The sequence below is a fragment of the Atractosteus spatula genome, chromosome 15 (assembly GCF_055471065.1).
Source record: "Atractosteus spatula isolate fAtrSpa1 chromosome 15, fAtrSpa1.hap1, whole genome shotgun sequence".
In the NCBI taxonomy this organism is placed as follows: domain Eukaryota; kingdom Metazoa; phylum Chordata; class Actinopteri; order Semionotiformes; family Lepisosteidae; genus Atractosteus; species Atractosteus spatula.
In genome coordinates this window covers 2,854,960-2,870,861 of record NC_142720.1, presented here as the reverse complement: position 1 = coordinate 2,870,861, position 15,902 = coordinate 2,854,960, and the positions used below count along the sequence as shown (strand labels likewise).

At 41.0% G+C, this 15,902-nt stretch overlaps 1 protein-coding gene across 6 annotated transcripts in view; it reads right to left on the bottom strand.

The window, feature by feature from the left end:
* Positions 1–15,902, bottom strand: part of LOC148819809 (equilibrative nucleoside transporter 1-like) — a 45,642-nt gene that overhangs the window by 2,632 nt on the left and 27,108 nt on the right. For 5 of the 6 annotated variants that reach the window (XM_088933659.1, XM_088933658.1, XM_088933655.1 and 2 more), the window contains exons 2-12: positions 15,352–15,412; positions 15,179–15,260; positions 13,193–13,359; positions 12,753–12,892; positions 10,767–10,901; positions 9,109–9,206; positions 8,684–8,774; positions 8,001–8,077; positions 7,559–7,667; positions 5,577–5,662; positions 1,553–1,752 (exon numbers count right to left, since the gene is read on the bottom strand). In XM_088933659.1, the coding sequence (XP_088789785.1) occupies positions 1,553–1,752; positions 5,577–5,662; positions 7,559–7,667; positions 8,001–8,077; positions 8,684–8,774; positions 9,109–9,206; positions 10,767–10,901; positions 12,753–12,892; positions 13,193–13,359; positions 15,179–15,260; positions 15,352–15,380 (1,214 nt within the window). In that variant the 5' untranslated portion in view covers positions 15,381–15,412. The remainder of the gene's footprint in view (positions 1–1,552; positions 1,753–5,576; positions 5,663–7,558; positions 7,668–8,000; positions 8,078–8,683; positions 8,775–9,108; positions 9,207–10,766; positions 10,902–12,752; positions 12,893–13,192; positions 13,360–15,178; positions 15,261–15,351; positions 15,413–15,902) is intronic. The other variant, XM_088933660.1, reaches the window with a different exon arrangement.

The window sequence follows — 15,902 nt, the reverse complement described above, 5'->3', positions numbered from 1 at the left end:
AAGATTAAGATTTAAAGATTGAAGATTTAATAATAATAATAATTGCTTACACTTATAAAGTGCTTTTCTGGACACTCCACTCTGGGGTCTCCCCTCCACCACCACCAATGTGCAGCCCCACCTGGATGATGCGACGGCAGCCATAGTGCGCCAGAACGCTCACCACACACCAGCTCTCAGTGCAGAGCTGTGCAGAGAAGCCAAATCATAAATAGGGATTATGAGGAGGCCATGATTGGTAAGGGCCAATGGAAAATTTGGCCAGGACGCCGGGGTTACACCCCTACTCTTTTTGAGAAGCGCCCTGGGATTTTTAATGACCACAGAGAGTTAGGACCTTGGTTTTACATCTCATCTGAAGGACGGCACCTGTTTACAGTATAGTGTCCCCGTCACTATACTGGGGCATCAGGACCCACATGGACCGCAGGGTGAACTGCTGGCCCCACTAACTGCTGGCCCCACTAACACCTCTTCCAGCAGCAACCTTAGTTTTTCCCAGGAGGTCTCCCATCCAGGTACTGACCAGGCTCACACCTGCTGAGCTTCAGTGGGGCTGCCAGCTGTGAGTTGCAGAGTGATATGGCTGCTGGCTGGTAAAAAAAAGTAAACTTAAAGGTTTACTGAAGTGACAGATGCATTAAAATTAACTTGTTATAGTCTATAATACCAGCAGTTGTGAAGTGGATATTTATACTAAAGGAAGCTCAATGCCATGAATTAAGGAGAATGCCAGTTCTGAAGAATACATCAAGGAATAAACTAAAACTAATGTGGAGTGGAGTAAATACAGAGAACAAACAACATCAGTTGGGAAATTTTTAACATCCAAATTCAGTCATTCTTAATTTGTTTCAAATATACAAAACAAACAATGTCCAGGTCTGTGTAAAAATCAGAACACTATCTACAGTACACTATTGGTTTGTGCTGAGAACCAAGACATTCTGTCCCTGGAAACTGAAAGTACTGTATGCATAAAGATCTTAAATTAATATTTGGCTGAGGCTTTTATTGAAAACAATTTTACATCTGCACCCATTTAAACAGCCGGGTATTATACTGAATACTTTCATTTAAAGTATTCACCAGCTCAAGGTTACAACCTTCCAGTTACAAGTTAGGTTCAGCTGTAAGGTGACACAGCTCAGGCTTGAGTAAGTTCCAAACTACCAACATTGAGTTTAAGCCTTTTTAAGATGTTCAAAACGAGTTGTGCTTCTCATATGATGCAAACAAGAAAACTATATTTTTCCTCCTGTGACTATGCACATCCACTTTCTCATGTCTTGTAAGTAGTGTGTTATGCCTACTGGCTATGCTGTTACTGTACATGAAAATCTCTTCTCAACTAACTCATCTGGTGAAATAAAGAGTAATGTAGCACTGCTCAGTGATGTAAGGCAGGCTTGGCTAGGCTCAAGCTCAAGTTCAAGATCGGCTCAGTGGAAAAAGGGTTTAGAAAACTACAGGACTGGTGCAACGATTTCAAGGCCTGCTTCTCTGTTAAATGCAGATTCAAAGCATTACATGTTTGTGAGTGAGTTCTTACTTGGGCCCAAAGCACATGCAAAGGCTGGCAAGGTATCCATTGGAGAAGGCAAAGACAATCATGAAGATGATGAACCAGACATCGTGCGCGAAGATCACAGGCAGGTTCACTCTCTTCTGCACGTTACACAGCATGAACAAGGGTACGAACACCACACGGGCAACAACCAAGATAGGCAAAAGCTTGCTGTCCTTCCCTGGCTGGGGAAAAGGGAAAAACATTAAAAAGAATTGCAAATGCTGAATGGCACATAACCTTTTTCATTTTTTACCCATTATTGTGAAGTCACTTATTTGTGGTAATTCCTAGAAAGACACATGGCAACTCTGCTGGAGTTATCTCAGGTTTGGTTAAAGCCATCATGGCCTCTAGAAGTAGGAAAGGGAGGCATTAAGGTACTAACATTAACAGTCCTGCATGTGAACAATTCTGGACAATGGCCTTCTTGCTTTTGCTAGCTGTACTCAGTGCTTTTGTTTTATTCAAAAGTAAAAAAACACTCATGGAAAGTGCCACAGCCCTTGTGTTTCTTGTGAGTTTAAGTACTGATGAACATAAGGAATGAATTAGAGAAAGAGAGGCTGAAGACGAGTCTTGCAGCCAGGATGAATCATAGTTCCCTCTTTGCCAGCTGTTTTTTTTCCTGTTCTTTTGTGGTTTGGATGTTCTTTTACAGGCAGTCTATAAGAAGGGGCCCTGCTGAGGTCAGTAGAGCTAAGACCATCCAACTAGGCCAGATGACCCATTCTCCTGTTTCTCCTGTGCGGTGTGCTCAAACCTTGTTCTTCCCCCTGTTGTGCATTTAAGCTACTTTACTTCTCAAACCTTGTACTGCACAGTCTTCCAATTTCTTTTGGATTCAGATTATTTTTTTTCCCTCACAGCAAACCTTGTGCACTCTGTCTCTATGATCCATATCCGCCTCTCAGTCTCACCAATCATCACTGTATCCACCATCTCTTTTAGCTCTTCCCTGTGCACCAGGGGACACTGGGCTAGGAGGGCATGTCCTTCGGATTACATTAATTACAGTCTACTACCCTGTCTGGAGACTACTTACATATTACACATCCCATGACACTGTTTGTAAGAACAGAAGTGTTAACTCTGGTGTCCAAGCAAACTTTCATTTTAGGTTTTAGAGTTTAGTACCATCAGACACTTTTTACTAAATTAAAGTACATTCTCACAGCTTCACTTGAGCTGCTGGTGCAGAATGGCTGCCTCAAGTCACCAAGGTGGGGCTTCATTTCAATGCTGGACGAAGGGTTGATGTTTGTGCCCTTTGACCCAATATATATCTTCTAGACTGATGGAAGTTCTACCTGAACAAGCTAAAAAACTGAACAAGCTCCTTCCATAAGCTCATCATACAGATATACTGTAGATATGGTATGAAGATTTTTTCTGTTCTCCTCTTGCTTATATATGGAGTTATAACTCCAAAAATACGAATGAGAGCTTCCAAACAAGAGGGAGGCCATTCTAGCTCTTGATTTTTAGAATAAATGTCTCTAAACAGAGATACTGTAGTACTTGAAGCTTGTGCATCGCTATTTAATAGCTTCTCTATCAGAAACAAGACAGTAAATCTTCAATTTTTCACTATATATTTTTATAATAGTTTGCATGTCACCTGCAAAAAAAAACTAATGTTTAGGAGATATTTGATAAGCATCTGTTAACCGATGTATCAGTTAGCTAGATAATTCATCAGTGTTATTGGAGTAGCCTTCTCAGTAATTTTTGAAAATCCCATTTCAAAGTGAAAATCAGCTTAGTTGGGTCATTCAAATCCATATCTTTGCCGCAGGTCAAAAGTCAAACAATCTGATACATTGCTGACAAAACCATGACTATGATAAAACCACAAAGCCCAATTCATTCTGTCCTTGACTCACTGTCTTAATGAGCTTGTCTGACTCAACAGAAGAGCTGCATTATGGTTGTGGTTTACCGAGCTTGGCAGATTTACTACATTTTGGCACAGCAATTATAGACATAGTAAATTCTGCTTATTTTCTATCATGTTTTCTCAACTGGAGAAATAGGAAACAGGCCATAAACGTGGGTTATCATCAGAGTCTACATTCAGCATTTTTTTTGACGTAATGCTTTCCTGTATTACTGTGGAAAACCAACTGCATGCCACCCTTCTGCTTGAATGCTTGAGGATGTTTAATCAGTGAATCATATTATGTCAAATGTGCACAACCCAAATCAGGGACTGAGTACACAGAGGAGTGGCCAAAGCTAGGACATAGTATTGAAATCTTTTATGTGATGTGATGTTTATTCCATATTCTAAGTTTGCTGAGAGTTTGCTGATTTTCTATAAACATAGAAGTGTGACCGAGTTTAGATGTGCACATAATGGAAACCGTATTATGATCTACAGTGTCAATAATGATGTAATTTTGATTCCCCACTGCATTTAATGTTCTTCATTCTGACAGTGTGGTGGCAGAAACAAGCATCTACAGCCTTGTGTAGTACAAGGACTTTTGGCAAAACTAAACCATTTCTAAACATTAGGGGCTGCACATATCCACTGCCAGACAGCCTAAAGTGGAAAATATTCAAGGCCATAGAGATTTTAACAGGGCCAGTCATAGCATCTAAGATTGAGTAACATCTAAGGATCAGAGGCCTCTCTTGCTGTGGCTTGTGAGTGTTCATGCTTCAGCCTTTAGGAAATTACTGAAAAGAATGGTGTTCATGTAAGGATAACCAGGAAGAAACCATTGATTTCTAAAATGATTATTGCCACCCACCTGACCCAAAGAGTGTGTGGATGAATCACAAGACTTCTAAAAGGATGTTCTCAGGACAGACGAGTCAAACACTTCTGGCACCGATGAAATGTTTTATGCAACAAAAACCAAACTGCCTTCCAGCTGAAGGCCCTTATCCCAGCCATCAATCATGGTTTGGGACTGCTTGGCTGCCTCTGGACCCAGATAGACTGTCATCATTGACAGAGCCATGAATTCAGAGCTGTATCAGCAAGTTCTGGAGAACTACACCCATGCATAAAAAGAAACTTTGCATTTGGATTGGCCAAGTCAAAGTCTGGACCTAAACCCCATTTAAATGGTATGGCATAACCTGAGCTGTTTCCGACTTGATGAGAGTTCTGTAAGAACTGGGCCAAAATTCTCTAAAAGCTGATGCAAGAGACTGATGAAGAGTTATAGGAAATATTTAATTAGAGTTATTGCTGTCACCAGTTACTAAATCTATGGTTCCACAGCCTAATTCACACAGGGATATTTACTGATGGCTTATTTTTGTTAATTATGTAATCCTAATATACAGTACATTTTATGACTCTGTGTACTGCATTTAATTAGGTTGGCTCCATCTTTTATAAAGACTCCAATTATCTTTATAAACATCCAACTACATTTTAGGTCTAATATATACAAAACCATGGAGCAAATTCGGAGGTTCACAAACCTTTTCTTAGAACTGTAAAACTTGCTTTAAACCATTATAGTTTTTAGAACGGTAACACCAAAATGTTTTGCTACAATGTTGAGAAATTAAAATCAGATGGTAATTTCACAGCATATTCCTTACATTGTACAGTTTGTGCAAGAAGGAAAACACTTCAGATGCAGTAAGTATTTTCCATGATTCCACTGTTTATCAGGGAAAAACTCCCAAGACAAACACCCCTTGCGAATTCATTATGGGATAGTATTTTATTTGAAAGCATAACTGGAACAATGTGGTTTCCAGATCAGAGCAACAGAAAACAAAAAAAATGTTTAATGTTTTCACCAAACAAAAATATAGTACATAATTCCAATCAGTGGTTCTTAGACAGCAGGAGAGGAGCAGAGAGGGGAGCTGCAGCAGGAGAGGAGCAGAGAGGGGAGCTGCAGCAGGAGAGGAGCAGAGAGAGGAACTGAAGCAGGAGAGGAGCAGAGAGAGGAACTGAAGCAGGAGAGGGGAGTTGCAGCAGGATAGGAGCACGCAGACAGAGGTCTGGAATGCTGAGTTGGAGGCTGGAACTCACCCACATGCAGACGGCAGTCAGGCTTCTCCCAGCCCAATCCAGCAGGTTGAAGAGCAGGAAGCAGGACACAGGGATGAAGTACTTTCCTATAGAAGCAGGAGAAAGAAGCCAAAGCAATTAAAAACTAAAACATCTTTCATTATTAATGCAGTCAAGTTTTCTGAAACTATGCCCTTTTGAACTCTATTGGCCACTTGTGTGCTATAGGAATGTAGGCTCTTTGAGATGAATTATAAAACATACAACTTTGATTGCAAGACATTTTATTATTTTAAGTATGCCTTTGAGTGAAATAAAGACAAAAATCTCAGGGTTACCAGTGAGACAAACCCAGCACTGTAACTTAATCAGTAAAAGCCCAGATTTGGAACTGCAGAGTATCTGCTTATAACACCTTAGTAATACACACAGCAACAGACTAGTCCAGAGCAACAAATATACTGTACACTGACTGTTATATAATTTTTACTACTGTATTTATGTTGGTCGGAGAACTAAAATTTCTCCTTTGCGCTCAGCAGGATGAGAGCCATCAGTTTCTGTCACAATGAGGATGAAACACACACAACAGCTACAACAACCACATCTACAACAGAACCACCAATTTCAAGGTGTAGAAACAGTTTTGGTGTCTTGAAATCTTTCCATCACAGAGGTAACTGTTTCCCTTAAATTCTTCAGTACACTGCACAACTGTTAAGCTCTTTTGCAAAAGGGAATTATTGTAGGTAGAAATCTGTTCTCTCAGAATGTCATAATGAACCTGAAGTTTAGGTTTTCTCCATAAGCGCCTGATTTGCAACAATTTCTCTTAAGCTGATGTATTTCTTCATTCGTCCAAGGAGTTTTATGAGTGAGTGAGATTTTCTTCCATTTGGCTGGTGCAACAGTGTCAAGAGTTTCCCTAAGTTTAGCATTCAGAGCATAAACCAGATTGTTGCAAGAGGGAGACATCGCTGTGCATGAAACATTATTTAAAACGTTTTTAAACTTCTGAGATGTTTTTGAATTTATGTAGTGCTTTTTATCATAACATTCAGGTGCTTTCTTCCTGACTTGTAAATTAACTTGAAAGAATACACAAAAATGGTCCGACATCAGTACATCAGATATTAGTAACACCTCTGTGTCTAAACTTTTACAGACAACCAAGTCCAAGATGTGACCAAGTTTAAGAGTAGAACTATCCACATGCTTCTTATAGTCAAACATCCCCAAGAGTCTGATGAATTTCATAGTGTTAGTGTCTGATGAGTTATCAATATGCAAGTTAAAATTAACAGTGAAAAGAATTTTATCATAGCTGGTAGATGCAACTGATAATAATTCAGCAAATTACCCCAAGAAATCACCATTATACTTGGGAGGTCTATAAATAGCAACAAACAGCACAGAAGTCTCATACTGTATATAAGAGTGAGTGCCACATGCTCAAATGATAAAAAATCACCAACAAAGAATTTTTTACAGTTAAAATCACCACTGTAGATACATGCCACTCCCCCTCCTTGCCTTCCCTGTCTAGCAGTGTGCGTAAATCTATAGTTGTCAGGAGCCAAATAATGAGGAAACTTGAGTATCCAGAGAATCCGAGAGAACAAGTCAACTCCACACAAAAAGGTGCCTGATCCAGACAATAATTCACGTTAGCTAAACTGTGTGACATATCACCCAACATAGCACAGTCTATGCCCAAAAGCCCACAGTGGTCTTGAGTGACTAAACATAAACTGCAAATTGTTCGTCCTGACAAATTACTTTTGACCTTGTCAGTTTATGAGTTAATGAAATGGATGGGGAATAGAATATGAGTAGTAAGGTAAAAACAAGAGCTAAAGTTAATAAAGGTGTTAAAAAGAGGTACAGAAGAAAAACTGTCTTGGACAAAACATTCGTACACTTGCATTGATCCCAGGGACCAACTACTGCTGTTTGATTACATAAAGCCTCAGACGAACTGGGAAAGCACAGGGGCAACATACCCCAGGTGCTGTCCCCTGCAATAGTCGATTTGACATCTGCAGTCACAGCAGGGAACGTTCCGATGGTCACGGTGAACACGAAGCATACAGACAGAGCCATCACCCAGATCTGCAGGCAGGAAAGAAAATGCCTCAGCTGAACAGCAATGTCTTCTAAAGGGTCTCTTCTGAACAGTCAATATTTCTGCTTTTTTAAAAACAGCCATAAGAATCGTTTAATGACCAAGTATTCAGGACTACCGTTTAATGTTTCATCAGAAAGACAGTACCTGCTCCAACACAGTTTCTGGTTAGCACACTGGAGGACTGGTTTGGAAATACTGCTCTACAGAATTGGGAGGGTGTTATAAATAAAATTATCATCTAAACATGTTCTTTGGAATGCTGTGGCCAAGTCACATTGGTTTGGAAGTACAGTATGTGTTGCTACAGACCAATTTACCTTTTTGAAAATCTCGAACACTGAGGAGCTTGTGTGCTCACTGAAGGCTACACTCTTGTCCACACTATTGATGTTTTCTGTGAAGACAAAAATGCAGAATTACAAAGCAAGATGAATTTGCCCAGCAAACTGGAGAAGCTGGAATGTTAATGTGCCAACCATAAATTCTGCTTCCAGTAACTCTTATAAATAAAACTGAAGAAACTGTTAAACTGAATAACTAATTTGTAATGGTGTTGTACACCCAATGTTAATGTGAAGTAGCCAGATGTGTCGCAGTTTCACAGTGGCAGTAACATTGTGGTCAGCCCTCAGGTTTGGAAAGTTTATACTATGTGTTCCTGCTGCTGAACAGCAAAATAGCCCCTGCCAATTTACATTGAACTGCTGTTGTGGAGTCAGAGCTCCAAGGGAACCAGATACCTTTGGCAACTTTGAAGTGCAGGAGCTGAGAGTTGGTGGTCTTTGTGCTCTATAGCATTTCAGAAGCATGTGTAAGAAAAGAAAAAGCACACTTAGCTGAAAGATGTACTGTATATGCTTTTTATAACCTGTTAGTTCAGTTAGTTTTGACTTTTGCTATTAACAAATAAGATCATTCCATATGAAGTACAGAAACATGAGAAATGTGCAGGACATGGGGTGGGTCATACTCCAGATCTGCTAACACCTCAGGCATTTACCTTTCTTCAGCAAATCCAGTTTGGTCTCCTCATCCCTGACGCCTTCAGCAGGATTGGCACTGTTGCCTGTTGAATAGTACAGAAAGAAATCCTGCAAAGCAAGATGGTATAAAATTGCAAAACAGTTAGGATGATCTTAATGAGAAGCTGAAGTTCATTCTCCTTCCATGTTTAAGATTAAATGTTACTCACACTAGGCAGTGCAATGATGATCTTTGTGTTTCGATAATAATTTGGCTTTTATCACAGTGGATGTTTTGCAATTGTGTTTTTGTAAAAATAATAACTGGTTTCACAAAAGTGCTTCTCATGAACGCTCTAGGGCATTAACTACTTTTGATCTGCTTTGGCTTTTATATTCACTGACTTTTTTCCAGTTTGCATGTCTCCTTGAAGAACATGGCGATAAAGAACGGGCATCTCACCAGTTTGGGAAGGGTGACATAGGAGACAATGGCCACAATGATCACCACACATGCTGTGATAAAATACCCAAAGGAGCTGTCCTGCAACTCTGAACCACCTGAAGAAAAGACAGGGAGGGGAATAAACCACAGCACCCGCAGCTGGGCACCAAACAATGAATATCGGATTATAAAACATCTCAGTTAAAGATTCTGTATTCTAGTGTATTTAATAAGCTAATTTGAAACTTTAGAACTTAGATCATATTGAAAATACAGTTTCACAAACTACTGTATTTTGTGAAATACAACTATTTTAAACAAGAACATTGTAACCAAAAGCCTGGGCACAACGCATGTGGCCCAACCTCAGACAGCCTTGTGGCAATCAGCAAGTAAAGAACAATCTTATGCAAAATAAATACCACCTAATCTAGCAGACACACGTTTTTCAAAGTCGGCCTGGTAGCATAACAAGCAACAAGCGACAAGCGAGAATGCAGTGCATCTCTCAGTTCCATTTCCGGTAACAGTTGTGTGCTTTCTCATGTTCTGATCTTAGCTCCGTGAAGTTGGCCCCCCTACAAACAATGAAACCCATCTCTTTCATTAGTGCCGGTTTGTGCCGTTGAAAGTAGCATTTGTGCCGCTTTCATTCCGGAGATATAGCGCCTTGTTTTTCCGGTGATCACGTGACCATGCACTGTGACTTTGACCTCCAGTGACCCCGTCCGCCGAATTCAAGCGTCTGTTACCGGCGCGAGAGTAACAATTCTGCAACTTTGTTCCTCTGCTTGCCCTGGTGAAGGTACGGCGGTGGATTTTGCATTTAATATCATTATCTTCTATGCGTTTGTGTGTACAGGAAAATTAAATGTGTCTCCAATATCATACCCAAATCAGAAGAGTTACGGGTGTAGCCTTAAAAAGCGAACATTAGCAAACAACTGTATGTTCTTACAGAGAGGCTTTAACGAACACGTCTTAATACCTCGTAGCGGTGTCCTTTTTAAAAAATCTGAAGAAGTAATCAGTTTCGCATTGTCTCCTTCTTAAATAAACATAGGCATCAAGGGACATGTGAAGATTCGATCTGTGTGTTGAGGCACGTATTTAAAAAGACTTGAATTTGCAACTTTCTGAACCATTGTTGCTCTTTTTTATGCAAAGCACATTCGCCAACGTGAAAAGGAACCAGGACTTCAGGACTTTAAAAAAAATATATATCTCGGGAACGAAAGTGGCACAAACGCTACTTTCAATGGCACAAACCGGCACAAATGCAGTACTAACGATTGAGACCGGCCCGGTTCCCCTACGACGTTGTAGGGGGGGCTGAGTGATGTCACAACCCCGAAAAAACAAGGCGCTATATCTCGGAAACGAAAGCAGCACAAACGCAACTTTCAACGCCAAAAACGTAGCACTAACGAAAGAGGTGGGTTTAATTATTTGTGCCGTCTGTAGGGGTCCCAACTTCACGGAGCTTCTGATCTTATTTTAAAACAAGTTAATACGTACACTTCAAGAGGAGCATCCTAGAGTGAGTGATTATGCATCATTCACACCCACAGACGTAAACCTAGCTCATACTTTGACAGAGAACAATACAAGGGATGCAATCAGCTCATTAGAGAAATCCCACTTTCCCCAAGGCCATCTGTCTAACCAACACTTACTTGCAATGGCACAGATCATCGCAACTGCAGCAAAGGTGCCTGCCAGGCCCTGCCCACTCATGATCGGGGTGGTGTAGGTGGCGGGCAGCAGGCCTGCCAGGCCAAACAGGCTACCCTGCAAGATGGCTCCAAAAGCTGAGGGAGAAAAGGAAATTGAGGCGCACAGAAAACAGGAAAAATATGGCTCAAAGGTCAAAGGACCAGGTTTAGGAAATAAATCATGTGTATAAGCCTAGTATAATCCAATGTGCTCCCATGCTTAACTAAGTTGGGAAGCAATCCTTATCTTTACACTTTCACAGCTAAGAAAAAGAGGCATGTACTCGATACTTTAAGGGAACATATCTTCAATAATGGGGAGACCAATACAAAAGCATGTAGTCTTCAGACAGTAGGTCCAGGCTTGCAAGCTCTATATACAAACTGTGATTGGTTACTCTTCACTCCTGAAGATGCTGTGAACCTGGCCATTGTCCTTTCACCTACGAGTTACAGCATCAGAACATTCCCTTGCAAATGATAGACTCTTCTGTATCTCCTGTGCCCAGCTTTGTGTTTTACATTATAATAATTGCTTACACTTATATAGAGCATTTCTGGACACTCCACTCAAAGCGCTTTACAGGTAATGGGGACCCCCTCCACCACCACCAATGTGTAGCCCCACCTGGATGATGCGACAACAGCCATAGTGCACCAGAACACTCACCACACATCAGCTATCACTGGGGAGGAGAGCAGAGTAATGAAGCCAATTCATAGATGGGGATTATTAGGAGGCCATGATTGGTAAGGGTCAATGGGAAATTTAGCCAGGACGCCGGGGTAAACCCCTACTCTTTTCAAGAAACACCCTGGGATTTTTGGCCACAGAGAGTCAGGCCCTCGGTTTTATGTCTCATCCAAAGGACGGCGCCTGTTTACAGTATAGTGTTCCCCTCATTATTCTGGGGTATTAGGACCCACATGGACTGCAGGGTGAGCACCCCCTGCTGGCCCCACTAACACCTCTTCCAGCAGCAACCTTAGTTTTTCCCAAGAGGTCTCCCATCCAGGTACTGACCAGGCTCACACCTGCTTAGCTTCAGTGGGTTGCCAGTTGTGAGTTGCAGAGTGATATTATCTGCCTGCAAAGTCCCTGGGTGTCAGAGATGGCATCCATAAGGCTTTATTCTGAGAAGCGTAATTCTAGAAACCGATGTTCTTCTCTGGCATGTAGACACACACAACAGCATGCCCCCCGGGCCAGAGAAGAACGTGTGTGTGTGGGGTGGAATTTATAGCCCCAGCTTGTTCTCCACACTGGGCCTCTGGGAGGGACTTATCAGCAACAGGATGAGCCAAGATGAAGGCAGTAATATGAACTACATTGCGCTCAATAGAGAATCAGAAACAAGCAGCCGAAATGTTGTGTTTCCTTTCTTCTCTTTTCAGCATGGAACAAACCTATTACTTAAACCTTTACTTGTTCCTTTGCAGCCTACGCATGCTGACGCAGCTACCTACTTGAATATAAACGCCATCAACTAAATCAAGGGAATGACAGGTGTGAAAAAATACAGTGAAGAAATAAAACTTCAGCAGAAACATGAGGTGTATACAGATTCTCAGCTCCTGACAAAAATGTAAAACGTAATGTCTGTGAAAATATTTGTTATTTGTTTGATATATTCTTTAAGATCAACTCTATTTACTAGCCAAATCAAACATGGTGTCAGGGGATTCAGACTTATGATTCTCAAAGATTTCTTAAAACACTCAACCCAAAAAGTGCAGACAATTATACTACTTCAGACCTCTACTAATCGATACATCCCACCCCTTAAAACATAAGTCTTGCAATGTTTTAGGCAGCAAGTCTAAGGTGTGAACTTGACACCTGTTCACAGGTACAGAAAGAGGAGATTAAAAAGTGCTGTCACTCCCAAGAGAAGACCCCTCGTGTTTAACTGCAGTTAGGTGCAGGCAGGCTGGGCTGATACTCACAGTTGATGCAGATAATTTTGATCATGGTGAGTGTGAAGAAGCTGACTGGAGAGAGAGAGATCTTGACCACCGCTGCTGTCAGCATGAACACAAACAGAATTACAAACAGGCTGCCCATGATGCGCACCTTCTGTGGAATCCTAGGGAAAAAGACCACAAGATAATGTAACTCCTCTCCTTAATAGCATAGGCATCAGGGATAGCAGGAGTTGCAGATATTTCTCAGACATCTGACACTAAATCTCATCTCCCCCCTTTTAAAAAAATGATGTCACCACTGTCACTTTCCTACCCTAATGTACAATACATAATTTACAACCTTACAACATTAACCAACATTAACCTAGCCAGCACACAGCCTCAACTATTACTGTTTTACTCTTTGGTAAAAGCAATCCACCGTTATGTGATTCACGGGCAGAGCACAGGAAGCTCCTTACTTCTGGTGCAGGAAGGAGTTGAGGCAGGTGAAAAGCAGCAGGGGCAGCATGGCACACAGGGTCATAAAGTTGTTGAACTTCGCCTCCAAGTAATTTTGGGCCACCCCATCTGTCAGGTTGCCTGTGATGTTGATTGCCACCTCATCTTTAAGCCGACTCGTGAAATACTGCAAAGCAAGCAAAATGAGGAACTAGGACCAGAAAATAGCGTTTTAAGCAACTGGAAAGGCATAATTGGTTCTTCCCACTTGTTTAAATGAAGCAATGGCATTTCATCTCAACATTATCCCACACATACTGGGGTCAGCACTTTAGTAAAGCCACTCCAGGCAGAGTAGATTAAAGAGGACCTCACTCCTGGTCAGAATGGAAATGGCTACAATAAGCCCAATAACCAGTCAGCATGTTTTGGGATATGGGAGGAGATGGATTAAACAAAAAACAATATGAACATGAAAAGATGCAAACTCCACACAGGTGTCCCTGCCCAGAATTGAACCCCAGGCAACCCCTATTGATGCACCAAGTTTAATGCACTATAGTGTGAACATTTAGCCTCTTAATTCCTCCCCAGTCATTGTGAAAATGAGATGACAATTGCTATAAACTGCCAGTTTTTCTTTTCCTGTGCAATGATAGAGATGTGTGACAAACCTAGGGGTGGAAGCATTGATCGGCTATAGATCGGAAAACCGGCCATTTTCCATTTTAAATATGTGATCGGCCGATGTTCCTTTCTTTTGGCCGATCTATGACGCAAAATATTTGAGCCAAAATTTCGCCATGTACCTTGGAATGAAAACATGTCATCCATCTGGCAGTTTTTTTAAATATCTGATCCAGATCAAGCCAATGCTATTTACAATGTTTGTAAAACTAACGTGTCTTGTGGGGGGAGCAACACAAAGAATTTTAATTCAACTAACCTGATACGACACTAAAGAGCACATCACCCGACCAAGTACAGTGAGTATCAGAAACTAGCAGAGCTATGTAGAAACCAAGAGATTCGAGCCTGAAGTGTTTATTTATTGTAGGCATACAAGGAGCAACACATCTGAGGCTTATTGTTGTGTTGCTCAAAAGGGGATATGGCTCTACACAGCTTATATATACTTTTCTCTACACCCTCCCCCTCCTGTCTTTCAGGTAGCTGTCTCAAGAAACTGCAGGACTCAGAAAGCACTTAAAACATTCCCTCCTTATCAAGGTGTTTAGTATAAACATCCCGTCCCCATCAGGAGTTTAGTACAGAGAGGGAGAAGCACCTGTGCTAAAGCAAGCGTGAAGGTTAGAGTTTAGCATGTGAATTCAGCAGGAGTTCACAGCTCCTACCACTATATGGGTACAGAGTATCATACATATTCTGCTAGCAGGCTCCATCAGCTAGGAAAGATGTATAAAGCTACAATGACATTAAGTCAGTGCAGGTGACATTTGAGAGATACCAAAAGTACAACAGCAATAGCCCGAAAGCAAACTGAATTCCTACCAAAATAATGGAATTTATTGCGCTAGATAACCAACCATTTTCGGTTGTTGAAGATGTAGGATTCTGCCACTTGATATCTCACCTAGAGCCACACTATGCCATTCCCAGTCAGAAATACTTTTCAGATAATGGCATTTGGTCATCTTCATTAGATAAAAATTCTTAGACTGCAGCTTATTACTTCATGTGAGTTGGTTGCATCAATCGTTGTCTTACTTGTTAATAAAACAATTTTAGCTTATACCATCTTTTGTGTCTTTGGCTGGATAGTAACACACAAACCCCCTCCGGATCTTATCAGTCGGCCGATCCTGCTGACAGAAAATCAGCGATTGGTACGGGGCTCACAAAACGTTGTTTGGTCCACCTCTAGACAAATCTTTTGAGGTTAAATAAAACTAGTCATGTCTTTGTGGAATTAAGGAATTTTGTAACGCACTGCTTAAAAATAAAAGTCTTATCAAATGGGGAAAAAAACCCAAACTCTCAGATACCATTGTTGCAGTCATGAAGAAGTTCCATGGCAGAAGAGTGCCCAGCCCCAGGATGAAGAATATCAGCCACACAGCTCGGTACCTGGAAACAGCAACAGACAGGGTGGCAGACAAGAACCCTACTTCTTTGCACTCAGACATGCAAACAGCATTGAAACTGATAAAGTACTTACTTGTCCTTTGGAGGATTTATTGATGTCATTTTGTCTTGGGTTTCAAATATCCACAATGAACCTGACAAAGAATGGTTGAATAGTTATGAACCGTGCAAATTTCAAACCACTGGCAAGTATACAGCTTTCCTGAGTTCCATTCAACCATTGCAAACACCCTGAATCCAGACCCAGACTAGCACAGTGAAGATTAATAGTAAATACCACATTCATTTTCTGATGATCTTGTCTGTTCATTCAGACTGACACACCTGAAGAGGCTCCACAGCTAAAACTTTTTTTTAATTATGTAGAAAATAACTTCTACTTGTTCCTCTGCAGATTCTTACATTAGAATGCTTATGTACGGCAGACCATCTGCATGCATTAGTAACCACTCGAGAATATGTTATGAATACTGCAAAGCCTTGCTTTAATACGAGTCTTCATATAGCCACCTTGATGATAGTACTACTGGAATGGGAGTAATATATAGTGCCTTTCATATCTAAGTGCGTTACAGTGGAGACAACAAGTCAATAGTAAAGTACATAGGAATGAAGAATATTATG